The 26,813-nt window shown below is 46.8% G+C and overlaps 3 protein-coding genes across 4 annotated transcripts; 1 reads left to right on the top strand and 2 right to left on the bottom strand.

The window, feature by feature from the left end:
* Positions 1-347: 347 nt before the first annotated feature.
* Positions 348-10,522, bottom strand: TNFAIP1 (TNF alpha induced protein 1). The gene is made up of 7 exons (XM_080923772.1): positions 10,387-10,522; positions 6,707-7,025; positions 5,785-5,954; positions 5,365-5,454; positions 5,233-5,285; positions 4,292-4,487; positions 348-3,115 (listed from the first exon to the last, which is right to left on the bottom strand). The coding sequence occupies exons 2-7, from the start codon at positions 6,909-6,911 to the stop codon at positions 2,879-2,881; spliced, it is 951 nt and encodes a 316-aa protein (XP_080779898.1). The 5' UTR covers positions 6,912-7,025; positions 10,387-10,522; the 3' UTR covers positions 348-2,878.
* Positions 10,523-10,763: 241 nt separating this feature from the next.
* IFT20 (intraflagellar transport 20) lies at positions 10,764-15,875 on the top strand. Of its 2 annotated transcripts, none has more exons than XM_080924092.1 (5): positions 10,764-10,903; positions 12,986-13,114; positions 14,361-14,446; positions 15,218-15,321; positions 15,679-15,875. In XM_080924092.1, the coding sequence occupies exons 2-5, from the start codon at positions 12,988-12,990 to the stop codon at positions 15,758-15,760; spliced, it is 399 nt and encodes a 132-aa protein (XP_080780218.1). In that variant the 5' UTR covers positions 10,764-10,903; positions 12,986-12,987; the 3' UTR covers positions 15,761-15,875. The 2 variants fall into 2 exon arrangements, with proteins under 2 accessions (XP_080780218.1, XP_080780217.1); XM_080924091.1 differs by lacking the exon at positions 10,764-10,903 and adding an exon at positions 12,672-12,886.
* Positions 15,876-16,017: 142 nt separating this feature from the next.
* On the bottom strand, positions 16,018-24,392 carry TMEM97 (transmembrane protein 97). Its single transcript, XM_080924090.1, has 3 exons — positions 24,193-24,392; positions 17,991-18,135; positions 16,018-17,111 (listed from the first exon to the last, which is right to left on the bottom strand). The coding sequence occupies exons 1-3, from the start codon at positions 24,316-24,318 to the stop codon at positions 16,852-16,854; spliced, it is 531 nt and encodes a 176-aa protein (XP_080780216.1). The 5' UTR covers positions 24,319-24,392; the 3' UTR covers positions 16,018-16,851.
* Positions 24,393-26,813: the final 2,421 nt, after the last annotated feature.

The raw sequence follows: 26,813 nt of genomic DNA on the forward strand, positions 1-26,813 counted from the left end.
ATTGAGCAAAGTCTGTCAATCATCCAGACCACAAGTGCAGGAATTCAGCCAAGAAGCAGCTTAAGTTATGGTCAGTGACCAAGCCAAGGCACTTTCAGAGCTTCTTTCAGGTCAACAGGAGTCAGAGAATTGGGCTGCATTTTGTCCCAGTTCTTAGGATTCCTTCACCTCTATAGTCACTGTTAGAGGTCCTTTCATTCTTGCATTATTAAATCACAGTTCCAGATCTTGTGAGTACTGTTCTTAATCTTCCACCAGGGGGAGTGTGGGTTTGTAGGACTACAGAGGAATGAGTTTCTTGACTTATCTAGAACACAAGGTCACTGAGAGAACAGAAATGTAAGAACTGAGCCCATAGCTGTGAGCTGGCCAGGTTTTACTCACTGGAAACATGGCTCAGCAGTGTAAAACAATTTTATTAGAAGTTAGTGTTTACTTTATCACTTAGGGTAAACAACCAAGATTGCAGGTATGTAATAGAGGACACATTCTTTCCTAACAGAACCTGTGTTGCGCTTCAGACCAACCAGTCACATGTCCCAGGATCAACAGAGCACACAGCTGATGCTTTGTTAGTAGCTTCCAGTCTGACCGTTAATCCCTGTTTTATGTTTACTTCCCCTGGGCTGCCTGTGATCAAAAAACCCATCCTGCCAGAACTACTTTAGGATGGGACTGGAAAATCTCCCAGACCCATAAGCCACAAAGTCCAGATCACTTCAGTGTCAGTGTTTTCCTTAAACCAAGGAGTAATTTTTTGTCAAAGAAGATGAATGTGCAACCCGGGACTCCTGCTGCTGGGCTTTCTCAGCCCAACCATTAGACAGCACTGAACAGCAGAGGACATGGATGTCAAAGCACCACATAGAGGCTACAGGGACAAACAGGGAACAAACAGCAGGGAACTGGGACTCTGAATATTGAAGGGCTTCTTGGGCACAGCTGAGAAAACAGACTGGTGGACTCACACTGTAACATTCCAAAGTCTGTGGGAAAGATTCAAAGCCTAAATTTAGCCAAAAAAAATCTCTGATCCAGTGATCTGGAAGAACTAGTAGATGCTCATCACTAAGGTGCCTGACCCAAGTATCTTAGAGCTATTTATACATTCAAGATTGTGATTAACATAACATGCCTGATTGCTAAGTCACATTTCCCATTTCCCCTGCTCTGTCATGTCAGGTCAGATCCTTGTGAGAACCCAACCCTGGGCTTGGCATCTGCCTTTAGGCTCTAAGAGGTAAGCTATGTGTACCCATGTGGCAATCCTATGAGTGGTCAAGGGATGCAGCTGACAATCTGCCCTTTCTTGAGCACTGTTGATGGCCATACACTTCCTTAGGTTTACAAACAGTCCCCTCCAGTGACAACATTCCTTTGGAAAGAATCTAGTTAAGAGAGCCAGTCCCAACAAAGGAGAGGGAAACTAAGGGAAGAATATACACCAGGTCTAGATCTTGGTACCTCCATGGTCAGTGACCCTAAAGAAATAAAGGCCTTTCAGAGGCTTAGGTTGTCCTAGTTACTATGTGTTTGGAGATTCATCACTAGGTAGAACCACTACTCAGAGCCAGAACATAAACCAAGACGTGTCAGGGATTGCACCACAGCCTGGGGCTCCAGGACTTTGCTGGCTTCAGCTGACGGCTCCATAGCCTTCCACTGCAGCTTGTTTCTGTTTCCGGCCTGCATCACAGCTTTTGGCTTTATGGTTTGTGGGGACAGCATGTCTTAGACCTGAGTATACCCAAGTATGAGGCTCAAACCAAAGAATCCTGTTAAATCTGAGTCAGTGATGTGAACCTACAATGTAGGGATGAGGTATCTTTCCCCACAGGATGCTATTAAAACCATTTTCAACTTGGACATTCTTTTCCCTCTTGGTATTCTTTGGGCTGGCTAGTTAGGCTGACCAGGCAAAGCTGAGCTGGTCAGTTTAGTTACTTTTTTCTTGGGACAAAGTCTCTAGCCCAGACTGGCCTGGAACTTTAACTACATAGCATAGGTTGGTCTCAAACTTGTGATCCTCCTGCCTCAGCCTTTTCTTCAGATTCTGAAAGAGGGGGATCAGTGTCAGAAAAAGCTTTGGGTCAAGGCAGAATAGATTTTCCTGAATGATACACATACAAAGTGCTTTAAAGATGGGTCCTAGGATATTGAAAAGGGCGGAGTGTGTGTGTGTGTGTTCTTAGATAGTGAGTGTGGCAGTACCGGGGATTGAACCCAGGGCCTCACTCTTGCTAGGTAAGTATTCTACCACTGAGCTATGCCACTAGCCCTCTTTTTAAAATTTTATACTGAGGGTCTTGCTATATGTTGTCCAGGCTAGCCTAGAACTTGTTATCCTGACTCGGCCTCTCCATAGTTGGGATTATAAGCATGGCCACCATACTAACACCTAGATTTAAGAACAAACAAAAATCCAAGTCATACCAATGTTTAAACACCTTAGGAAAAAAGGCTGCTTTTTCTGTTTAAAAGTGGGTCCTTGCAGCACCAAAAGCCTCCCTTCCCCTAAAACAAAGCTATTTCCGTGGGCCTCAGCTGAGGAACTAAAGGAGCTCTTCAGAAGAAAGGGGCACTCAGCCAAGGCCCGGGAGTGTTCTTGGCAGGAGGTGGGAAGTCTGCACTCACCCTAGAGCAGAAGTAGCTCCCTGTTGGCAGGAAGTGGGGTGGCATCTAGGAGTGCTGGGGGAGGGGGACCAGGCAAGACAATGTGGCCTGTCCTCTCCCAGCTTCCTGACCGTCCAAGCAGGGCTGTTACCTGTACATGATAGAGCAGGCTCCCAGCTAGCAGGGGCAGCATAGAGTGGCTAATGTGTATGTTCCACAGGGTGGCAGACAGGACTTCTTGTGCCCTGATTCCCCCAGGGTCTCATCAGTCTCGATGAGCAGACTGATGGCCGAGTTGCCGGTCGTCGTAAGTGCTATAGCGCTTGACATGAATACGGCGGACACGGTCCCGTAATTCAAAGGTGTCCTCATCTTCACTGGGGGAAGCCTGGCTCCGGCTCCGGCTTGTGGCCTCTAGCAAGGAATTGTCAGGGACTCGAGGGGTCTCATAGAGTAGGACATTGAGTGTTTCCTCATAGATACGGGCCTCTGGGAATTCCACCTAGAGTGAACAGAAAAGACAGAGAGGTTTCATTTAGGGAGGGAATACCTAACGTAGAAGTTAGGTGGCTGCCCAGCTAACAAGGGAAGCATGAGGGGACATGAGAATATAGATTAACACCCTATAGCATCCCACAACTGAAGACTAGTATACGTGGTCATGCCCAGGTACAAACACAATTCCATGGGCTAGGTGCCAGATCGAGCCTGAGATTTCTGGGCTGTAGTTTCTCTATGTGTAAAGTAATGTCATGGCTACTTTCTTTGGCTTTGTCTTTTTGAGACAGGGTCTCCTTATAGTTCAAGCTGCCCCAAAATCAGAATCCTACGCTAGCCTTCTAAGCACTATGATTCCAGGGACGCTAACCTGAGCTAACACCTCTTAAGTTATCAACATAGCAGGAAAGGTGCACATTCTTTAGCCTAGTGACTGTCCAACACAGTACACAATCAAATACATAGTAGAAAGCAGCTGCTCAGCCAGGCTGCATGATGCCCATCTAAAATTCCTGCTACCTGGGAGGCTGAGGTCAGGAGAATGGAGAGTTTGAAGCTAGCCCATCTAGTGAAATCCTGTCTCAAAAAAAGGGGGATGGAGGAGCAGAGGATAGCTCAGTGGGTAAAGGTGCTTGTCACCAATCCTGACAACTTGAGTTTAGTCCCAGGACCCAAATGGAGAGGACTCAGGTCCTGCCCTTCACTCACATGCCATGGCAGTGCCCACCAACACAGATAAATGTAATCTATAGGAGTGGCCCTGAGAGCAGCTTCACTGCTTTTCCGACCTAGCACGGCTCCAGCGGGTGTGAGTGGTTAGGGGAGCATCTGGGAAAAAGACAGGCGCTGCCAGAGCTGGATCCTGACTCCACTGTCACAGCCCCTTGGTCTTCCCCCTCTCGTGCCCCTATACCCACTGCCAAAGATTGCCACCTGATATGAGCTGCCCTTCTCACAACCCTCAGGAAGCCGGGTAGCAGTGTGGGACTAAGTTTCTTGGGTCTCAGTGCTTGAGCCCTGACTTCCCATCACTTTCCAGATAATCTGCTCGGCATTCCACCCAGTAAAAGCCTGCTGTCACCAAGTACATACTCTAGGGAGGACACCTGCTGACCTGTGCAGAAAGGGAAGAGCTGAGTCTATGCACACTGTCCCCTGGCAGAGGAAAGCCCACACACACCTTGGTCTGCTTCTTCTCTGTGGCATACACAATGGAGGTGCAGCACACCTCTGCCAGCTTACGACCCTGGCCATAGAAAGACCAACAGCAGATCTCGTCACCAATGACGTCCTTGATGAAGAGCACGCGGCCGTTGAAGCGCAGGGACAGCTTGTCAAACAGTTCAATGTTTTTCAGCAGGTGATCATCAGAGTTGCTAAAAACCAGAAGGCCAGCAGGCCTGGAATGAGGTTCCAGCACAAGGGGGCTGCTGGGAAGTGCTAGGCTCTCTGCTCCCTGCTCCTATCATGTTGAAATGAAGAAAACCTCTGGGACTGGGGCCTGTGAGGGAAAGGGGCGGAGCTGGCCCTAAGTTACAACAGAGAGCAGAGGGAAAGCCTGGAAGAAATGGTCCCTCACTATGACTTGGGCAGTTTTCCTTCTTTACCATGGGGTGATGCATTGTCCACCAGGGACCAGGAGAGTCTAGAACCAAGCTGCAGCCACCTGGATCTACCTGACATGGCCTGTTATTGGGGCACAGTGAGAAGCACAGGCACCAGGAGGACTCAGCTCATAACTTCCTAGATCCCTCTTCACCCACTAAGATACTGGCTAGCAGTATCTATTATAAAGTAGGTCATGATCCGTGTCTTATGTCATAAGACAATATAGATGATAATTCCTGGCATGCTCTTGATATGACACAAGCATGTTTCATGCTTTAACATCTACATCCCAACCAGGCTACATAGCAAATTCCAAATGTCTCTACCCTGAGCTCCCTTCTATTCCTGTTCATCACCCTTAGCAAAGGTGGTTTCCAACCCCAGCCCCATGATGTGTGTGCCAGGGACCTGTGAAATCCCTCAGGTCTGTTGTGCGGTGCCCACTGTGGGTGCTCAGCCCTTCAACTGCCTCTGCCACCTTCTCCAGGGCTCCAGCAAAGATGCCTGCCATACCTGGTGTATGAGTACTTGTTATTGCTCCTGTTGTACAGCAGCTTCACCACAGGCTGTGAGGGAAAAAAGAGTAATAAGGGCCGGGCCAGGAGGCTGGTGACCCCAGGCCGAGACCCTCAGAGTACGCAGTACCTTTGTGGAGGATTCAATGAGCCTGTCCTCCTCCCTCAGGGATGTGATGATGGGGATGTTGCACACAGGCTGGTAGGACTCTTTCTTGTCCTGGGTGACACACAGAGCAGAGAGCTGCCTTTAGGATTCTGTGCTAGCCAAGCTTAGCCAGGTGCATCCCCAGGCCTTCTGCCAGTCACCCCCTGTCTGGTAAGAAGGTACCAGGCAGTTCATGACCTCCTTGGATAAATTAAGGACACGCCTGCTCTTGCCACCAAGCATGAGTCCCTAGCAGCTATCTGCTGGCCTGGGCAGCTTCCCACTGTTCTAACTGGGTTTGGACTCATCAACCTCATTTCCAACACAGCTTCCCAGGAGCCAAGCCTCAAGTCCCCAGAGGGACAGCTCCCAACCTCATCAAAGCACCCGACAGTCCCGTACCTGCAGGGCGGTCTGGCACATGCTCACCAGCCCTTGAATGAGGTAATATTTTGCTTCGGCCATCAATTCCTGGATTTCTTGCCGGCTTTGAGGGAGGGTGACAGTGTCATCTCGGAGGTAATTCAAGATGGTGCCAAAGTGCTTCCCACATCGGTCTATGAGGATCCAGCCTAGGGATTTAGAGGGGTCCCACAGGATTACTGTTTGTCTCCAGCTGTGTCAGCGCTGGCAAAGGCTACCTGAGAGAGGCAGGCAGGCAGCAGGATGCAAGGGAAGAAACTGTATGAGCAGAGTCCAGAGCCCAGGCCAGGGGTGGCTCAGAGTCTAGGTCTCAGGTGAGTGTTGCTTTTCCCTGGTCTGAGTTCAGGAACTGGTATGTTCAGGGCTCTGTGGAGGACTGGATGTCTAATGCTGGGGCTACTCGGGCCACCCTAGTGATTGATACAGAAACAACCAGTCTCTGCTTACCTTTTGCCCACTGCCCTGGTTCTATTTAGATATGAATACACAAGTCAGCTTTGAGACTGCTGTTCCAGTTAGCCTCAAATTTGAGATTGACCTGTCTCAAACACCTGGGGACTAAGATTATAAGTATGTGCCAGTATTCCAGGATTCTATTTTATTTTATTTTTTAATTTTTTGAGACAGGTTTCATATAACCCAGGCTGGCCTCAGGTTCATTATATAGGGGAGGCTGGCCTCAAATTTCTGATACTCCTGTCCCCACCTCCAAGTTCTAGGGTTACAGATGTAACCACACCCCGCCTGAGTATGATACACAAACACACAGCATTCTATGTGCAGTTTCAAGGGATTCTGAAGCTCTGTTAGGACTTGTATGAAGTGAGGAGGAAAAGATACCATCTTAGGATGCCCCCTTCCTCCTCACCCTTACCCAGCATGCCCAGATGCAGTACCTCACCTTCTTTGTCGGTCAGCACCTCCATCCGCCCACTGAACATGGCCTTGAGCATGGTGTCCTGTCTGGTGAGGGCCCGCACGGTGGTGTAGTACAGGGAGCCTCCCACATTGAGCTGCACGTACTTGTTGCCCAGCCCTCCTCCCTTGAAGCCACTTATCTTGGGCTTGGCCCCTGAGGCTGGGCACAGACAGGTGTCCCCTGACATCTCCCGCTGCAGGTAGATCACCACACGGCAGGAGGTAGGCTTGGAAGGCTCTGCCGTGGTGGAAGTGGTCACAAATGAGTGGCCTGCAGAGGCCAGGGCCTCATACTCTCAGTGCTGCAAGCAAAAGGCAGAGAGAACACTGGGATCAGCAGAGGAGAGGTCAGAGGGAGGAAGGACAGTAGTAGGAACTCCGTTTATTTCCTAGATAAGCCCTTCCTCAGTGTACTGGTTAGATTCTTGTCAATCCAACACAAGCTAACGTCATACATAACGTCATACTGAACTGAAAGCAAGCCTCTAGGAGCATGTTCTTGATTAATAGCTGATGAGGAACAGGGTTGGGCTGGGGGGGCATCATCCTGGGGAAGGGTGGTCCTGGGTGGCATAAGAAAGCATGCTGGCAAGCCAGGAAGCAGTGTCCCTTTGTGGTCTTGGCTTCAGTTCCTACCCACAGGTTCCTGTCGCCAGGTTCCTCTCCCCATTTCCCTTGACGAAGAACCATGACCTGGGAAGTGTAAGCCAAATAAACTCTTTCCTCCCCAAGCAGCTTTTGGTCAGTGTTTTACTACAGCAATCAAATGCAAACCAGGGCACTGCAACAGAATGTCCCCCAGCTGTTCTCACAGTACCAGGAGCCAGCTCTGGTAGCAGTCTCCCTGGTCATTTCACAAAATTTTCCAAGATTTCCAGGATTCCAGACTTCCAGACTAACCAAGTGGGAATCTAGCCAGCCTAGAAGTTTCCCAGAATCCAGGGGGGCAGGACAAACTTCCTGTCTCAGGAGTAGCCCCTCCAGGATTCAGGTTACCATCAGTGAAAGGAAGCCAGGATCCAGGAAGGAAAATGAGTGTGGTTCTGAGAGCACAGAAAGGGCAGGCTGCAGAGGCAGCCAGCTAGAGAGCTTGGCAGGAGTTACCTGAGCTAGCACCGGGTTTCCTGACCTTCCCCCTTCTTGGCACCAGCCTTGTCTCAAATTCCTATAATTGTCACCATTTTTCAAGGCAGGACAGAGATGGCTATTTTGCTGCTTTTCCCAAGAGCCCCTCTGCTTCCTTCCCACCAAGAATGGGGAGAACAGACATGACCCTCAAGAATGAGTAAGCTCACAAGCGAAAGGAAAACACTAACAGTTCAGAAACCTGAGAAATGGCTCAAGGAAAAGTTGGTTCTTCCTCCTGGTTTGCTTTCAGTTTTTTTCTTTTTTGGTTTTTCAAGACATGGGTTCTCTCTGTAGCCCTGGCTGTCCTGGAACTCACTCTGTAGCCCAGCCTGGCCTTGAACCCACATAGATCCGCCTGCCTTCTGTTTCCTCAGTACTGGGATTAAAGGCCTGCACCACCACTGCCCATACAAAATCTTATTCTATGTTTGTTGTCGCTATTTAAATTCTAAATTCTAAACCTGTAGATTATAGATCGAAAGAAGTTCCCACGTTTAAAAAACAAACAAACAAAAGGAGGGAACAAAGCGGCAGACAGTTACAGAGGTGATCGATGTCACTGAGAATGCAGGGATGGCACAAGAATGATCAGGTTGAGGCCTGAGACCAATTGAAGGTGACATTTCAGCTCAGGTCTTTAGAAGTATAGTCTAGAGACAGCAAGAGCAAAGATCCTATCTAAACAAGTTTCAGAGGCTGACGAGATGTCTCGGTGGATAAGAACATGTGTGTATTCCTCTTGCAACTAACCCAGGTACAGTTCCCAACACCTCAAATCAACAGGCTTACAATACTCTGTAACCTGTTTCAGGATCTGACACCTCTTCTAGGTGCTGCTGCATGCACACACATGGTACACATATATACACTCAGGCACAGACACACATGTACAAACAAAAATTTTAAAACATAAAACCAGTTTTATGGGGCTGGAGAGATGGCCCAGCGGTTAGGAGTACTGGCTGCTCTTGCAGGACCCAGGCTCAATTCCTAGCATTCATAGGGTGGCTCACAACCACCTACAAGTCCAGTTCTAGGAGTTCTGATGCCCTCTTCTGGTCACTGTGGGCTCAGGCACACATGTGGTGCAAAGACACACTTAGGCAAAATCACTACACACATAAATTGCTAAAAACAGTGGTGACATGGCGGCTGGTATACAGGAAGAGGGGGGAAGATAGTCTGATGGAAAGCCAGAGAAAGCAAGAACTGCGTGACAGGAAGAGCTGGGGTTTATAGGAACTGCAACAGAATTTGGGAACCTGGAAGGCAGGGGAACGATGTGATCTGATATAGTTTCCAAGGACAACTTGATGCTGTGTGAGATGCAAAGGTACATGAGAGGAAACAGAAAGATCGGAGGAAGGAGTGGTCCAGGCAATTGATGACAAAGGCTTAGACAGCAGAAGCAATGCTGGAGATAGAAGAAACAACAAAACACAAAGTGGAACCAGCCTCTTTAAATGCCGAACACTCAGCCATTTACTGTTAATCCTCATGTCTTACAGGTAAAACCCAGAACACTGTACCTCAAACAAGAACAGCACTCTTTTTAAGTATTCGATATAGATCGGCTGGTTGAACTAAAACTGACCTTGAAAAGATTTCGGTATGTCCCTGGAATGTCGGGGGTGGCAGGTTGTCAGGGGAAGGTTAGGGTGGTGCTATCTTAAGTAGCGCATCCTTTTGATGGTTTCTTATTTGCTTCAGTGATGGAGTATGGATCAGGTGGGGGGGGGGACGACTGACAGTAACACTAGAATGCTAGAATGGTGAGCGACTGCCTTACCTCAAAGGAGGAAATAAATTCAACCCCTTAACAAGTTTTAGCAAGTTCCTCACATATTTTGTGTCCAAGCCCCATTTCCCCAGAATCAAGGAAGCGCATAAGCACGTTCTGCCAAATCAAAGAAACTCTGACTAGTTTGCCAACTGAGGAAGTCAAATCCGGAGCTAATCTATTCTTTTCCTACAAAGCAGCCACTTTGAGTCCTACATGACGTCAGACCAGATTCCACCCAGACCAATGAATTCCAAGAGTCCAATGGCAGGTGACGCCCTAGGAAGAAATTTATGAGAGGATGAAGTTTCACTGATAGTCTCAGCGCTCTTTCCTCTGGGCTTCGCCTGTGGAGGAGTAATCCAGGGGCTGGGGACCTACACGTGTCTCTATAGGAACCTAATGCGAAGCCAAGCAGAACAAAGAGCAAACGATCACGGTAGTCCAAAGACCTGGGGTCCTAAAGGAAGGAAACGAGGTAGACTGACTTTGGCTAGAAAGTTCAGAAATCGTGGAGGTGACACTTATGTTTTACCCCAAGGATCTCCTGTGGAAATGGAGAAATATCTCTTATCTCTCGTGGCAGTGTAGGCTGCTCTCCTCGCCACACCCCTCCTCTTCTGAAAAACTGAGAGCCGTGGTGCCTCCCATCCCCAGAAGACCTGAACTTCCTCCCCGCACGCCGTCCCGTGCCTTTTGCCCAGGATTCGGCAGAGCCTGTTCTTCCCCTCTGCACCCGCACGTCTGGCTCTCACCGTCCGCGGGGGCGCCTTTCCTCTCAGGCAAATGGCAAGCGGACTCCGTGCCTCCTCTGGCCTGCGGCTGCCTGCAATCTCGGCTGTGAGCTCACATCCTGCGCCCGCCGACTTCGGAGCTACCGCCCAACCCTACATATCGGGAAACAGACTACAAGACCCGGCATGCACAGCGCGTGAGCTGGCGGTGAGTTCGGGGGGGGGGGGGGGGGAAAAAAAAAAACCTTCTGAAGTTTGACTACCTTCTACTTCCGGGTTTGGGAACAAATTTACTTCCCGTGTTATAGTCCCCGCCCTCGGCGCAAAGGCTGCCGGGTCTAGTGAGGAGTTATCTCTCTCGTGTTGCCTCTATTTCCCAGCAAGCACCGGAGGGGGTGGGTACTAGTGCTTCTGGTCTTGACGGTGACGTGGGGCTTATAGGTCTTGTATCCGTGGCAGCAGCCGGTTGCAGTTACCGGAGAGAAGCTTCTACCGACAGTCGTTCGGGCCGCAGCGCGCTGTCGAGACGGCTCGGCAGGTAGGTCGTGAGGGTACTTAGAGGACTTGGGAAGAGAGGAGGCTAACGTGACCAGGTGCTGAGGATTGGCAGGCCCGGGTTGAAAGAGGTGATTTCCCTACCTCGGAATTTTTAGGGAGCGGGTTTATGCTCAGGTCAGCCCGCGAGCGTTGCTCCCTCGATGTCACCAGGAAACCGAGGTTCAGACATTCCGCGCCATTTGCTCAGTCCTTTCTGACTGTGTCTACGCATTCTCCACACCCCACAGCCACAACTATTCGTAGTGCCAGCGGATTTGAAGAGAGCCAGGGAGCGTAGCCAGGCACAGCCCTCATGCTTAGAAAACTCAATCCCAGGTCTCTGGAACATATTTGTCGTGGGGGTTAGGAGTGGCTTGGGGATCTGATAGTCCACTGTGTACCATTTCCCTGCAACTCTTTCTTACCCATCTCCTTAAACTATCCTTTCCAGCCATACACTCGGTCCGATCCAGATTCATGGCAATCGTGTTTGGCTCTCTTCTTCACTTTTCTCCCAAGTGCTTCATTAAGCATTACTAAATTCTGTCAATTCAGACATCTGATCTCTGAACTCCCATTCAGCTCCAAGTCTTTTCTTCTGTTACAGCCTACTGTTTCCTACATTCATTCATTCCGCAAACATTATCAGAGTGCCACTTACCTGCAGACAGCCTGCTTATAGATGCTAGACTTACACTGAGAAATCTGGAAGGTACTCCTCTGTGCTGCTCTTCCCTGTTCCCTCCCCTTGGCCAAGGCAGTGAGTGTTCCAAATCTGATCCACTGCCATTATAAAAAAAATCCAAGTTCATCCCTGGGGCTTTCGAAGCATTTAATCATCCAGCTATAGCCAGTTGCCACATTGCTCCCTCTTGCTGTTTTGATGTCAGCACCCTTTGTGTCAGATTCTTCTATCCTCAGGATGCTCCTATATGCTTCTACCTACGCCCAGGATGTCCCTCTCCCTTCTCTTAGAAGATTTTTTTTTTTTTTTTTTTTTGGACAGGTTTAGGTCTCAGATTGTTTTTTCTGAAGGCTTTTGTTGACCTCTCTGCCCACTTGAGTTATGTTCGCCTGTAGAATCCTGACAGAGCATTGAGTGCTGTTCATATTCTGATCACAGTTTGTGTTTATTTACTTACTGTCTGTCTGGAGACACTGCGTTCACTCAATTGGAGCTGAGATTCAACGAGTTTTTGTTTCTAATAAATGCATGCTAACTCAGAAGGGGATAGAAGTTCAAACAAGTGTTTGCACTCTTGTATTATATGAACTATTCCATAGTGCCTGGTCCAGTTACCCTGGTAGCTCTTAAATACAACTGTTTGTCCAAATAGAACAACAACAAAGGAAGGCTTTTTTTTTTTTTTTTTTGAGACAAGGTCTTTCGTAGTACAGGATAGCCTGGAACTCACATGCAGGTTGGTCCTACATGTGTGTCAGTCTTCCTTTGACTCAGTGAGTTGCTAGGATTAAAGTTGTGCATGACCATAGCTACCTTTTAACTCTAATTTTTAAATTCATCCAGATCTTATTTTTGGTTTTGCCTTTTATTTTTTTTAAGGGCATGCATTTAAAAAGCCTTTTTTGGGAACTTAAACATGGATATATTCTACACTTATGGCTTGCAGCTTAGGCCAGATGGGCCCAAGTGAACTGCTGTTGTCTTTTCTCCTTGCTTTAGTGATATTTCTGTAAAATCGCTTAATGCAATCTAGTCTTTCAGGTTCACATGTCTGTTTTCCTCCAGTTAAACGGTGCTGCTTCAGGCCCGGCGCCATGCTGCTTCATTCGTCTTTACACCCCAGCATCTAGCAGTATCGCATGTAGTAGGCACTCAAGAAATGTATGTTGAATGAACGATGCCTGTGACAAGCAACTGGACTTTATTCTTTCCTGACCCTTGCTCCTATGACATACCTCCTGATTGCCACTGTCACCCCTTCAAAGCAGAACCTCTCTAGGGAACCTGGAAGGGAAACAGGTGAGGTTGAGAGGTGGAGGCAGAGAGGGTGGGAGTATGAGGAGGGCTTGATGCTCGGTGTCTGGGATGAAATTCAGGTTGGGACTTGTTTCTCTGCAGCTATGGCCAAGGACATCTTGGGTGAGGCAGGGCTGCACTTTGATGAACTGAACAAGCTTCGGGTGTTGGACCCAGAGGTTACCCAGCAGACCATAGAGCTCAAGGAAGAGTGCAAAGATTTCGTGGACAGTGAGTATTATTTGGAGACATGACGTCATTCTGCTTTGAGCAGTTTCATTATCCGACCCTGACTATTGCTCTTGGGTCTGCCAGCATGAAGTTGCTTGCTCCCTGGATTGAGCCCTGGTCTCTGGATTCCCATGTGTACCCAATCTTCTCTGCTTGCCCTCTTACACTGCCATGGAGTCCCACATTTAATGCCAAGAAACACTTTGGACTGGGGGAGGGGTGTTTTTAGATGTGCTGTGATTTTTTTCTTTTAGCAACCTTAAAATTCATGTTAACAGGGCTGGAGAGATGGCTCAGTGGTTAAGAGCACTGGCTGTTCTTCCAGAGGTCCTGAGTTTAATTCCCAGCAACTACATGGTGGTTCACAGCCATCTGTAATGGGATCAGATGCCCTCTTCTCATGTGTGTGAAGACAGTGACCATGTACTCACATACATAAAATAAATATTTTTAAAAATTCATGCTAAAGAATTATGACTTGGAGGTGGGAGATAAAATTATATACTGTGACATTATTTCTTGGTGGCAGGATATGTTGTTTGGAGTTAGAGGTGGTGACTGAGGTCTCTAGGAGCAGCTCAGCACAGTGCTGACCTCTGGGCTACTGATCTCCAAAAACCCTCCTTTCTTAGCTGCTAAGCCAGCCCAGTTCCAGTGGAAATAGTCATATTTGGCTAGAACAAGGGAATTTTCTTTCCTTTTTTTGAGACAAGGCCTCATTGCGTATGTTGTATGTTGGCTCGAACTCATCATTCTCCTAACTTAGCCTCCCTAATGCTGGGGTTCCAGGCCTGTGTCATACACTCAGCTGAAATAAGAGATTTCTGGGCCATGGTCTCACCATAGGTTGTTTAATATCTGTTCCAAGTTTAGTGGTTGCCATATACTGTGGCCTTCTCTGGACATATTTTCATAAAATAAAACAGAGTTCCAGCACACCAAGAGCACTGGAAAAGCAAATGGGGCACCTAAACAACATGGCTCCAGGCAGGAATCCTCACTGGAATTTCTTACTGAAACCCAGTGCTGAGTCTGTGTTCTGAGAGTCCTTTCTGAGAAAGATAGGATTAGGTCTGCACTGCAGTCTACGTTCAAAGTCTAGCCCTGGTACCTGTCCCCCCATAGACCAAATAGTGGGAGACTTAGGCTAGTGGGCATCAGACTGCTGCAACACAATTTAGAAGGGGCTTTACTCTTTCTACTTCCAAAGGATGCTAACAAGAATGGTTTGTTCTTTTCCTCAAAGAAATCGGCCAGTTTCAGAAAATTGTTGGTGGTCTAATTGAGCTTGTTGATCAGCTTGCCAAAGAAGCAGAGAATGAGAAGATGAAGGTAAGATCAGCAGTTGGCCCTGGCCAGAAACACTGTTTATGTGTATGGACAGTGGGCTCATCTATTAAAAACAGGCACTTAATTAATAACAGATGCTGGCTAGCTTATGTGCCAGTATTTTTTTAAGACTTCATTCCAGTGTGAATGAATGTTTGTGTATGCACATACATGTGTGCAACAGCGTCTAGAGGCCAGGTGTTAGATCCTCTGGAACTAGAATTCGAAATGTTAGGTTGTGAGCTGCCATGTGAGTGTTGGGAATTGAACCCAGGTCCTCTGGAAATACAAATAGTGCTTTTAATGACTGAGCCATCTCTCCAGTCCCCAGTTTTTTAGATTTGTATGTGTGACTATCTAGCATGCATGTGTGTATGTGCACCACCTTGTGTGCCTGGTGCCCATGTCCTTGGAGGTCAGAAGAGGACACTGGATCCCCTGGAACAAAGTTACAGAGAATTGTAAGCTGCCATGTAGGTGCTTGCAGAGCTGAAACTGACTCCCCTCCAAGAGCAACAAGTGCTCTTAACCAGCGAGTCATCTTTCCAGCCCTACCAGTACATGTCATTGCTCCCTTTGATCTTCATGGTACTGCTCCTTCTAAAAATGAAGACATGAAAGATGGCCAGGTACAGATGACCTGGTTAAAGGTCTAAGACTAAATGGCCACTGTACACACTTAAATGCCTGACTACTCATGCCATTTCATAACAGATAATTTGGGATCCGTAGATTAATAGATGAGTTTAAAACCCCTTTGGTAATGTTTCTTAGGCCATTGGTGCTCGGAATTTACTGAAATCCATAGCGAAGCAGAGAGAAGCCCAACAGCAGCAACTGCAGGCACTGATAGCAGAAAAGAAGATGCAGCTAGAAAGGTAAGCAGCCATGTTCACTGCAGATCCTCTTCTCCATCTCTGCCACCTTGGCTTTCCTCACCATTTCACAGGTAGAGCATTTCACTGGGTGTCCTTAAGACTAAGATTTGATAGAAGTGGGGATGTGGTTAACCCCAAATGGCCTCCTATAGTGTGAGTGCTGAGGCTACTTCCCATGCCCTCCCTAGGGAGAGGTTTCTCCCCGGTGGTCTTAAATAGGGCTTTGCTTATTTGACACTTTTGCCCTGCCTTCATTCTCAACTCATGGTTTCTTGACGCTGTTTAAAGCTCTATACTCTCAAAGAATTGTGTTTTTATTTCATTCTTTTCAGGGCTTCTAACAATTTTGTTTTTCAGGTATCGGGTTGAATATGAAGCTTTGTGTAAAGTAGAAGCAGAACAAAATGAATTTATTGACCAATTTATTTTTCAGAAATGAACTGAAACTTTCAGTTTTATAGCAGGAAGGCAAAACAAAAAGCAAGCAAACAAACAAACAAAAAAAAACCCAACAAAGCACCCCAACCAAAAAACCAAACCAAACCTCTGTACCATTCCAGTGATTTGATGTGACAGTGTGTGTAAACAGTGCACAGCCACTGCTAGTGGCCAGGCAGCACAGGGCCTTACCTCCTGACTTCTCAGCACAAACTAAGTGTCTGTAAACTCTGATCCACCTTTTTTTTTGGAGGGGGGGGGGGAATTCACAAAGCTCTCAAGGAAAAGCAATAAATACCATTTGCAAATTGCTTGGTCTTTCTTCTTGCTGTGTATTTCCACCCCTCTAAGAACTGAATTTCTCTTACCCCCACCCCCCAGTTCACACGACAAACCAGGCAGTGATCAGCAGCTACCTTTATTTGGACAGGATACACAAGTCAAGATAGTAAGAACCATAGCAATATGGCTTGTGAGCAAAAGCAGCACTGCCTAGCACCCACCGTCACTCACTGGACAGTCAGTTACCCTCGCTTTGGATAGAATGTACAGGGAGCCCAGTGGTGTCAGATGCCAGGATAGGGACGGATGTATGAAAAACCAGTTCATGAACTAGCATCAGAATAACTCAGACCAGGTGATCTGTTCAAGATAGAAATGGAGTTACTTTCTTTCACGGTGACCCATTTCTGGCTTGGACTCATGTGAGGCTACAATATATTTTTCTCCCAGAGATGGGAATTGTGGGCAGGAAACCATGTTAAAAGGTGCTAAAGAGACAACACACTGCTCATTTGTTGACTATCAAGGTCAAGCTGAGGACTTAGGTATGTATCTTCTAGGTCAGGAGCTAACGAGCGTCTCATCTGTCAGTTTTTAGCAGTGCTGTGGTAGAGCTTTGGCACCATTTTGCTGTAGCTTGGTCACACCCCTGCTGATGGCATGTTCAGCCTTGGAAGGTGAAGGCTTGGCATGGCCCTTGCCACTATCTTGTTCATACACACTGCTGTTGGCGTTTCAGAGCACTTTTCCTGTGTTGTCCAAAAGGCAAGTATGCTGAGGGATCTTCCCCACCAGGCTAGTGGCTGTCCTTTATTTTTTCTTTCTCTTCTCCTCATACTTGTAGTAAGGGTTCCGAAGCATGAACAGGAGGAGTATGATGGGGATTATTAAATAGGGGGCATAGACACCTACGAGGGTCAGTCGTTCACGGAAATTCTCAGGTCTTTGTCCCTTGAAAGCAACAGCTTTAGAGAAATCCTCAAATAGAATTGTATAGAGGATTGGGATTAAAGTTGTTATGGTGTGAGCTGCATAGATGATTGCAGGGACTCGGATCCACCGGCAGCTTCCTGAAGCAGAAGAAGAGAAAAGGGTTAAGAGGTATGCCGACTCCAAGGGTGTCTGGGACATGCTCTGCCTCAGTCCAATGGTTCTGCTTTCTCTTTGTGGAAACTCAAGACTATACACATGAGAACCAGGTGTTCATGACAGCTAGGACCCACCCAGTTTGGTGAGGGTAAGGGTTGGCATCTAACTCAGTAAACAAGCAGCAAACATCAGCCAGTCTGACAAAACGGGAAGGGACCCTGCCCCAGTACCCATGAAGTGATTCACATGTAGGATCCCAGTGAGAAATAGGCTTAGTTTCCAAGGGCAGGCATGGCTACTTCATAAAGTCACTAGTTTTATCATTACAAGTAGGCATACATTTTTTGGTTTGCGTTTTGCCTGCATGTATTTAGTGTCCAGTTTTCTGAGGCCAGAAGAGAGTGCGGGATCTCCTGGAACTGGAGTTATGGAATGGTTACAAGCTTGTCATGTGGGCGCTGGAAACCAAACTGAGGTCCTTTAGAAGAGCAGTTAGGGCTGGGAAAGTGGCTCAGCCATTAAAGGCTAGGCTCACAACCAAACATAAGAGCAGCCAGTGCTCCAGGAATAATTTTTAAATGAGAAGTTAAGCTCTTCTGGGGTTAGCTTGATACTTTCTGCTTATAAGGCAATATACTAATCTAGGTGAAAAGGAGGAGGATAAAAGAAAATATATTTGTGAGTAGGGATAATAAAAAAGAACAAAGTTTGTCCTTGGCCTCAGGTTTCATATGAGGGATTTTAGATAACTGAGACAGCCCAGCTTCATTTAATGTTCCCCGGAGACATACATTTCAAGATACAGGGGTTCATGCCAAGAGATTTCTGAGCAAAATTGAGATTTCCCACTCGGTACCAACCTTTAAAGAAGGCATATGCTGCAATGGGGAAGAAAGGCAGCTGGAACACAAGCTCACACAGCAGGAAGGACTTGAACCACACTGGGGGTTCCTGCATGAGAGGGTCTTTGAACTCCTTAGAGTACCACCGCAACAGGTTGCTGAACTGGAAAAAGACAGGGTCCCAGTGAGCACGGCCTCATGACCTGCACAGGCTCCGTGGCCCCGGTGCACCAGTATCTTTGACTCAGAGTCCCTTATGCAGCCCTGGTGGCAGCAGTCACACACTCCACCAGCTCTTACATCTACACATTGGCTCTCAACCTTCCTAATGCTGTGACCCTTGAATATAGTTCCTCAGGTTGAGTTGGCCTCCAACCATAAAAGTATTTTTGTTGTTACTCCATAATGGTAATTTTGCTGTTATGAACCGTAATATAAATGTTTTCTAATGGTCTTAGGCAACCCTGTGAAAAAGTCATTAGACCTCTTAAAGGGTTACCATCACAGGTTGAGAACCATTGGCCTAGATGGTCACTAATTAAAAATTTATTAGCCATAATTCAAATGTTACCTTCTCTACATGATAAGTTTTTCTTGGCCTTTCCAATCCTATTTTTGTGCAACTATACAATTGTTTTTAACTCTAATAGCACAAACCTGGACATGTTATTCTAGAGCTACAGTGTTAGCCCCTTACTCAGGATGCTGGCCCTCTACCAGTTTTTGGTAAGGAAATGAAAAACCAATCCTAACATTTTCCCTTTCACAAATACACATCCAAGTCCAAAACCTAGATACTTCAAATGCAGAAACCAGTTGAATTTTCTTGGGGGGAAGATAGAAGGAAGTAAATCTAACCTCTGAGGAGACATTATGGACATTTTTAAAAAAGATTTATTATTTATTTTATGAGTACACTGTCACTGTCTTCAGAAGAGGGCATTGGATCCCCATTACAGATGTTGTGAGCCACCATGTGGTTGCTGAGAATTGAACTCAGGACCTCTGGAAGAGCAGTCACTGCTCTTAACCACTGAGCCATCTCTCCAGCCCAATTATGGACATTTTAACCCTAATATTACAAATAAGTCTTTTAAAAGAACAGCTGGGCATCTGTACAAGAACAAGTACACAGACAGCATCTAGGTCCGAAAGGCTGGAGTTAGCAGTCTCCAACCTTAACCCTTGCCATTAATCTAGCAAATCCAAGGCTGCAGATGCTCACAGATGTCCTTCCAGGTGAGACCACAGCCACCCACCCTGTGTTTTACAGAAGCTAGGGACTGGGCACACTGACCAAAGGGGCCCGTCAAACTTAGCATCCTGAATCTAGGCCATCTTTAGCTACATATTAGGTCTAAGGCTAACCTGGGCTACATGAAATCTTGTCTCAAAACAAATTAACATTACAAAAATAGCCTGGAGGTGGTACTCTTACAGCTTCAAAGCCAACTAAGTGTCAGGATATGGTGGGTAAGGGCAGCTTCAGTGTTTATCTTACAATGGAAAATCTAGAGATGTTTTTGTGTTAGTTTTTCATCAAAAGGTAAAGGTTGTTAGGTGTGGTGGCACACAGTAATCCCAGCACTTGGAAGATGGAGCAGGAGGATCAGGAGTTCAAGGCAAGCCTAGTTGGAGGCTAGGTCTGCGTTACAGGAGACCTATCTCAAAAACAAACAAAACCAAGTAACAGCATAGACAGAGGCTGGCTACTGTGAAACAAAGAAAAGCTTTTGTTACCAGGAGAGCTTTTAAGCATCCAGATGCTGCTGGGATCATAGGCATCAGCACACACCCCTTTGATTCTTGGCTATGCCCCTGCCTCCTCCTGGGCACTCTTCAGGGCGGTAAAGGTTAAGTCAGCCCTCTCAAGACTTCAAGTCCTTGTCTGTAAATTTAGCAGGTTAGACTGTTTTTCATTTCCTTTGAATTTTGTTTTTTGAGAACAGTTCTCTTTAGCTGAGGCTGGCCTTCAACTCCTGGGTTCTTGGAATAGAGCTGTGGACCACCACACACAGCTTCACTTTACAACGACTAGCTTGGGAAGATGTACTTCTGAGTAAAGTATCAATCTGGATGTCACTCTAAACGATGTCTGAGGTTTGCCTATTCCACAGGTCGGCACAGGGTAAGATCAGCAAAGCCCCAATCAGCTGGATCCCATAGGGCTCTACCACCCATCTGCTGCCAGCACAGCCTCAACAGAGTGAGTGGAAGACAAAAACAAGGTCCCCAGCAGGATGGTAGGACTGCAGGAGCTGGAGGCCAAGGGCCTGGCTCTGAGCAAGCCCTACAGTACCACACTATTTCCTCATCTAGTAAAATAGTCCAGTGACCTTCCTGTGGTGTTCAGATGCAATGAGTTGATACAGTGGCCTGTAGACCAGCGGCTAACACAATGAAGGTGGCTCACCAAATGTAAGCATGCAACTGCTCACTATCATTGAAGTCCCAAACTCCAAGGTTTAAAAGAAAAAACTTTCCATTTACACCACACCCCTACCTGGAACACAGCATCTTTCTGAACTCACGGGCTACTGAGTCCTGCAGACCTACGTACGGCTCACACATTTTACTTATTTTAACAGAATAGGTTCACTCAGCTGCAAGAGATACTACAAAATCTTTCCTTCCTGTTTAAACCCAAACTCAAGTGTTTTACCTGTTTCATAATGGTTTTTAGCTCATGTGATTTGATTGAAACAACAGCCAAAAAAAAAAAAAAAAGAAAAAAGAAAAAAAAAAAAAAAGCTTGCAAAATTCAGCCCAACTGCTGGGGTCTTCATTTTCTATAACCCTTTAGATAATAAGTTTTAGCTATTTATTGTTCTTTCGGGGGATGTAAATTTCAGCTTTGCTATTTTATAGAGATAGTCTTGCAGTTCCAGAGAACTATACATATCATTTAAGACAATCTGAGGGCTGGTGAGATGGCTCAGTGGTTAATTAAGAGCACTGACTGCTCTTCCAGAGGTCCTGAGTTCAATTCCCAGCAACCACATGGTGGCTCACAACCATCTATAATGAAATCTGATGCCCTCTTCTGGTGTGTCTGATGACAGCTACAGTGTACTCATATGTAATAAATAAAAAGACATCTAGAACTATTTAAAAAAAAAAAGACAACTGGAGACGGATTCAAGTCACAGACTATTATTTCCTTCATAGAGAAGCAACAAAATCATCACTCCCCCATCCAAAAGGAACAAGAGGGAAACAGGGCAGGGTGCTGCAGGTTTATTCTTTCAATAATCAACAACACCAGAATCACACAGTTTTGGGCCAATACATTAAAAAGGCAGGGCTAGCAAGATGGTTCTGTGAGTAAAGTGCTTGGTACACAAACCCAATAACTGAAATTCAATGGCCATAACTAAACTAAAGGTAGAGGAGAACTGACCCACAAAATGTTCTGTGACCTCCATACCTGCAATAAAATTTCAAAAGGCAAAAGGAGAGAGAAATAAAGTGTTATACATGAAACCTAGCACCATGTGCATGACTATTGCTACATCCCTATCCTAGAAGCTGTTGTGGAATATTTGATCACAGTGTGATCCCTGAGGTGGTGTTTTTTACTGAAAACAAACAAAACAGTTTCTAGTTGTGGTGTAGCTCAGCATTTAGCATAGAACTTTAATCTCTCTGGCTGGAATACAGACACACCCTTTATAGAAGGAAGCACCTGTTTGAAAGTGATGTCTAATTGAGTGGCAGACAAAGTGACGAATCAGAGAAAGATTTGACAGAATAGGATCTGCCCCACTCTCAGGAGGAGAGAAAAGGGAAGCTACTTGAGATAGAGTAGAGAGAGAAAAAGAGAGGAAGGAGAAAGGCAGTTTTACTGGGGAAGTTTTATACAGACTGGTTGCAGAGAGAACAAACTAGACACAGATGAAGACAGAATAATTCAGAGAATGAGAAGAAGCCAGATTAGAACAGATTGCCAGTGTTAGTTTGAGGCCAACCAGATTAATTCACGAGAGGCCCAGACAGAGAAGTCTGGTTAAGAGGGGAGTTTGAGCCAGAACAGCTGAGTTAACCAGCCAGCCAAAGATCAGAAAAAAATGTGAAAGGGTACGCTTATTCAGTTTCAGAGGCTGAAAACATTCTAGGCCTAGATAAGACTGTACAGAGATTAGACACTTCCAGGACTAGGCCTAGGATAGTAGATGAAGGCAGTAAACGTTTACTGAGATGACAGTTACAACAGGACAATAAAAGTTAAATAACAGGAAGCTAAAAGTTCATCAGATCAAATATGAGATTGGGCATGGTGAAATAAACTTTAAGTATTTGGGAGGTAGAGGCAGGAGAATTCTGTGAGTTTGAGACCAGCCAAGTCTAAATACTGAGTTACAGGACAGCTAGAGCTACACAGTAAGACAACATCTTGAAAAACAAAAGTAAAATGTCTTAAGTGGTGGTCTGTATGATGCTGGTTCATTTAGTGGTTTCAGGAGTGGTGAGCAAGGATGGGTACGAGCAGCCAGAACATAGACCAGTAGTTGCCAGAGAAGCAGAGACAGGTTTTCAAAGTAGTGAGGCCCTTTGTAAAAAAGCTGTCACTCAAGCCAGGTGATGCCTGTAAATCCAGTACAAACTAACAAACAAACTAAAAAGACCTAATCAAACAAAACAGAACCCAAAAACAATAATAAGGAAAAAAAACGAGGGCTGAGGTCTTATCTCCACTCCTACCAATGCCCAAAGAAATGGGAATTCCCCTTACTCATGGCCAGCTATAGCTAGTGCAAACTTTTAATGGCCTCTTTAGTTTTCAGGCCCTTCTGTGGCAGCAGAAGGTATCAGGTCCTAACCCATGTCCAACAGGACCACAGATGTGTAGAAGGATATTCAAAGGGGAGATTTTCCTGGGCTCCATGGTGGCCCTAATGAATGACAGGTGACTTTATAAAAGGCAGAGAGATATGAATACAGATGAGGTGGCAATATGCCAGACGACCTGCACACTGCCATGAAGGAAAGCTCAGTGGGTAGACAGTGTATAGCAAGCTTGAGGTCTTGAGTATGATCTGCAGTTCTGCAAAACTGGTGGCTACCAAACATTGGAAGAGGCAAGGAGCATAGTCTACCTTTGAGCCTGAGACCTACCACTCTAAATTTCTAACCTCCAAGCAGCCTAAGAATAAAGTTAGGTTAAAGTAAACCACTGCATTTGTGACAATGTTTTAGAGAAGTGAAACAAATCAACACAATTTGATAACACATACACACTGATTTGGTGCTGGGATTTGAATCCAGGGCCTCATGTATGCTGGCAAATGTTTTTTTTACCAAGGAGACAAAGCCTTAATCCTACAGTCTTTGAATTTACAATCTAAAGCTGTGGCTACATACAGGTTATTATGTCAGTTACAGCCCAGCCTGAGGTCCTCTTGCAGTGTATTTCAATGAACTATTATTATCTTAAGGGGGAAAAAGTAGAACCCATAGGGCCCTCAACATGCTGGATAGGCAGCCAGTTCTTGGGAAAGAACTCCACAGACCAGTGTATGCTCTTGCCACATACTACCTTCGGGAACCCCGATAGATCAAAGGTCTTCACAACTATGTGGTTCCACGAACAAATCAAAGAGACTTAAGGAATGGGGGTGACACTGCTGATGGTGTCACTCCTAACTGTTGGGTAGGTGACAGTTCCAGTGTCATGTACTCTCAAAGGACACAGGCACATGTCAGTTTGCAGACACCATTGAGAATTTACGGATTTAAGATTAAGAACTGCCCTGCAAAGAAACATTTAAAGAACATTTCAGAGGTAAAATCAAATCTTATGGGTGGATAAGTCAGTCAATAGATTGGAGGAGCATGCAGAAATCCTATAGTTTACAGATCCAGATAAAGTGGAGAGGTCCCTCAAGTTTGGGTCAAAAAATGCTCTCTAATGCGCAGGGAACGGTAAGCTCATCTTCAAACTCAAACAGCGGACTAGATCCAGACCCAGGACTGTATGAATGCCACGCAGCACTAAGGGCTAAACCCTTCAGCCACTTTATTTTACTTTGCCCCCCACCCCGGGATTACACTGGATTTTTAGAGTCCATCTAAATACAACAGATCCAACTAGTGACAGACACTGGGTTGCACCCTCAGTTCCGCTCTGAAAAGAACAGGCTTGGGACAGCCGGCTGGGGCCGAAGTTAGGCACGGAGCCAACAGAAATCGGGACGGCCACGTGGGGACCTCTGAGCCTCACCTCCTCTGGGTAGAGCTCGGGTGGCAGCACCGCCTGCAGGTCGATGAACAGCGTGATGGGAATGTGCGAGACGAAGTAGAGGCCCAGCAGCCACTCGACGCAGCGCCTGGCTGTCACAGCCCCCATGTTACCTCCCGTCAGTTGGGATATGACTGACACGACTGCGCTAGGTGACCGCGACGTGGTTAGAAGCCCCGCGCCCGCGCTGTTGGCCGCTCTGTCCCGCCCCCGGCTTACACAGGCCGTGCCTATTGGTCGAGGGGGAAACAGAAGCGGCTCACGAGTGGGCGGAGGCCAGCGGGGCCCGCCCATATGCCTGGGCTATAGTGTGAGTGACGGCCTATTAACTGTTTCCATTGGCTGCTAGGAGTACCGCGCGACGGGGCGGGGCTCTGTGTCGTCCACGTCGGCAGTTGCGCGCTCAAAGCCTGGGGCTGAGTGTTCCCTGTTGCCTGTGGTATTCCCTGTGTCCCGTGTCTTTCGTTCGCTGGGTTCTGTTCGGTATTGGGACCCACGGCCAGTGAAGCCACAGCTCTTTCCTGCTGGCTCCAAAATCACTGCCTAGTCTACAAATAATGATTTTATATAATGGGCCCTAATAGGCCTGGGACAAGATGGGGGCTACCATTCGTTGAGAATAGGGGACGCAGAAAGTGGGTTCAAGGGAAAGTAATTCAGTTTGCGTTTGTAGACACTGTTGCTGCTAAATATGGAGCATTTGCCTAGCACTCAAGAAGCCCCGAGTTCTATCTCCCGCACCTTTGGAACCAGAGTCCCAAAGGGCCGCGTGTGGACAGAAATCTGTAAGGTCTAGGCCAGCCTGGTCTACATAGAATTACAGGCAAACTATGGAAACATAGAGCCAACCATACCAACCAAAGAGACCTTGAGCAGGCTGGCAGTTGGATGAACCTGGTTTAGATTTGTAAGATAGCATTTGAAGAAGAGCACAAAGTTCATTACGAGAACCTACAGAATCATGAGGGTTATGGGAGGAGATGACCAAGAAAATGATGGTCACAGGGAGGAGTGGGTAGCTGTATCAGTTAACACCGGGTAGTGTCGTCGAACAGCATCAATGAGTCAGGAGCCCTATGGCTGCAGAGCAATGGATCAGGAGGTAGGGAAATGGCAGAGTGTAGACAACTGGTCAGGATGAGGTGGAGAAACAGACCCAGATATGTCCTCTTTCTTTTGTATTTTTAAAGACAGCCTCTCACTATGTAACCCTGTCTGGCCTGCAACTAGCTATGTAGACCAGGCTAGCCTGAACCTCATAGAGATCCACCCTGCCTCTGCCTTCAAAGTGCTGGAATTAAAGTCATGGGCACCATTTCAACGAAGGAGACTAGAATGTTTAAATGGGTTTGAGGTTTCTGCCTACAGAGGACTAAAGGAAGTATAGCTAAGGGAAAGCAAGGATTAGGGCTAGGCAGGGTAGTCTGTGTGCCCAATGGTGGCTACCATAGTACTCAGACAGAGGTGTTGGCAGTGCTGAGGTGGATGGCTCTTGACCTGGAGGTGCCAGCCTCCTAGGCCTGTTTCCTTCAGTGTGGGGTCTGCTCAGGGACAGCATGTTAAATGCATCAGGGAGGGGTCAGGAAGATAAATGTGAGCTGAAGAAGTTGGACAAGTGGTTGAAGTAATAGACTGTGGGACCCAAGGAGGACAGGGCACAGTGTACTGGTACCTAGAGAAAGAGAGGTAAATGGCCTGCTGAGGATGTCAGTGGGTCAGGAATTTAGTATGTATTGTAGGATTCCTAGTGTCAGGATATTCTGCCTTCAAAGCCTGGCTGCAATGCTCTACTGAGAGGGTCTCTGGAGATGTGGGCAATATGCAGAAACTCCAGTACCCTGAAGAATGACAGAGGGAGGTGGGTGAGGGCAGAACCAGGCCTTAACTTCACATGTGGCCTTGGGGAGGCTGGTGACCTGGTTCCAAGGAATGTGGGAAAATGAACAGCCGTGGGGAAGCAAAGCCCTAGACAAAGTCAGGTGCCAGTTTCCAAGGTAACCATGGGGGGTTGGGGGAGGACACTAGCCGGGCAAAGTCTGAGTAGATGACCATGTGAAACAGAGTCCAACGCTCAGGTGGCTTGCCCAGGACCTCAGGGCCAAAGAACGAGTTTTCAGTGCCCAGAGCATTCCGTCTCTCCCTCCTTCCTTTCTTCTTGCTTGCCTCCCCCCACCCTCTTAGGTTTTCAAGACAGGGTTTCTCTGAGTAGTCCTGGCTGTCCTGGAACTCTGTAGATCAGGCTGTGTCTGCCGAGTCCTGCCTGGCCTAGGAAGAGACATGGAGCAGAGCCGGCAGAACGTGGGCTCCATGAGTGTTGATGGTTGCTGGGTGTCACGCTTGTGTGTATAAAAAATATTTTTTACTTCATGTTGCTTTTTGGGGAAATAGTTTTTCTTCTAAGGCTTTCGGGGAATGTTCTCTCTACCAAGATTAATGACTCCATGATAATCAGAGACAACGCTAGTCAGGGAAGTGAGGGTGTGTCTATATCCTTAGCAAGAAACAATAACGCTGTGACCTTCAGGACAATCCTAGGCTGTGGGAAAGGACTCTGAAAACATGAGCTCAAACAATATAATTTCTCAACTGCAAAATATAAGGGT

Source organism: Micromys minutus (genome assembly GCF_963924665.1).
Source record: "Micromys minutus genome assembly, chromosome: 10".
Classification (NCBI taxonomy): Eukaryota; Metazoa; Chordata; class Mammalia; order Rodentia; family Muridae; genus Micromys; species Micromys minutus.

What these genes read in the sequence shown, in the direction of transcription:
- TMEM97 (XM_080924090.1), bottom strand. Translation starts at nt 24,318, where the DNA reads ATGGGGGCTGTGACAGCCAGGCGCTGCGTCGAGTGGCTGCTGGGCCTC. An exon ending in CCGAGCTCTACCCAGAGGAG is followed by an intron (nt 18,136 to 24,192) that starts GTGAGGCTCAGA and finishes GTCTTTTTCCAG; the next exon opens with TTCAGCAACCTGTTGCGGTG. An exon ending in AGCATATGCCTTCTTTAAAG is followed by an intron (nt 17,112 to 17,990) that starts GTTGGTACCGAG and finishes CTTCTGCTTCAG; the next exon opens with GAAGCTGCCGGTGGATCCGA.
- IFT20 (XM_080924091.1), top strand. Translation starts at nt 12,814, where the DNA reads ATGACATACCTCCTGATTGCCACTGTCACCCCTTCAAAGCAGAACCTC. An exon ending in GGAACCTGGAAGGGAAACAG is followed by an intron (nt 12,887 to 12,985) that starts GTGAGGTTGAGA and finishes GTTTCTCTGCAG; the next exon opens with CTATGGCCAAGGACATCTTG. An exon ending in AAGAAGATGCAGCTAGAAAG is followed by an intron (nt 15,322 to 15,678) that starts GTAAGCAGCCAT and finishes TTTGTTTTTCAG; the next exon opens with GTATCGGGTTGAATATGAAG.
- TNFAIP1 (XM_080923772.1), bottom strand. Translation starts at nt 6,911, where the DNA reads ATGTCAGGGGACACCTGTCTGTGCCCAGCCTCAGGGGCCAAGCCCAAG. An exon ending in TGTGCCAGACCGCCCTGCAG is followed by an intron (nt 5,455 to 5,784) that starts GTACGGGACTGT and finishes TGTGTCACCCAG; the next exon opens with GACAAGAAAGAGTCCTACCA. An exon ending in CAGAGAAGAAGCAGACCAAG is followed by an intron (nt 3,116 to 4,291) that starts GTGTGTGTGGGC and finishes TGTTCACTCTAG; the next exon opens with GTGGAATTCCCAGAGGCCCG.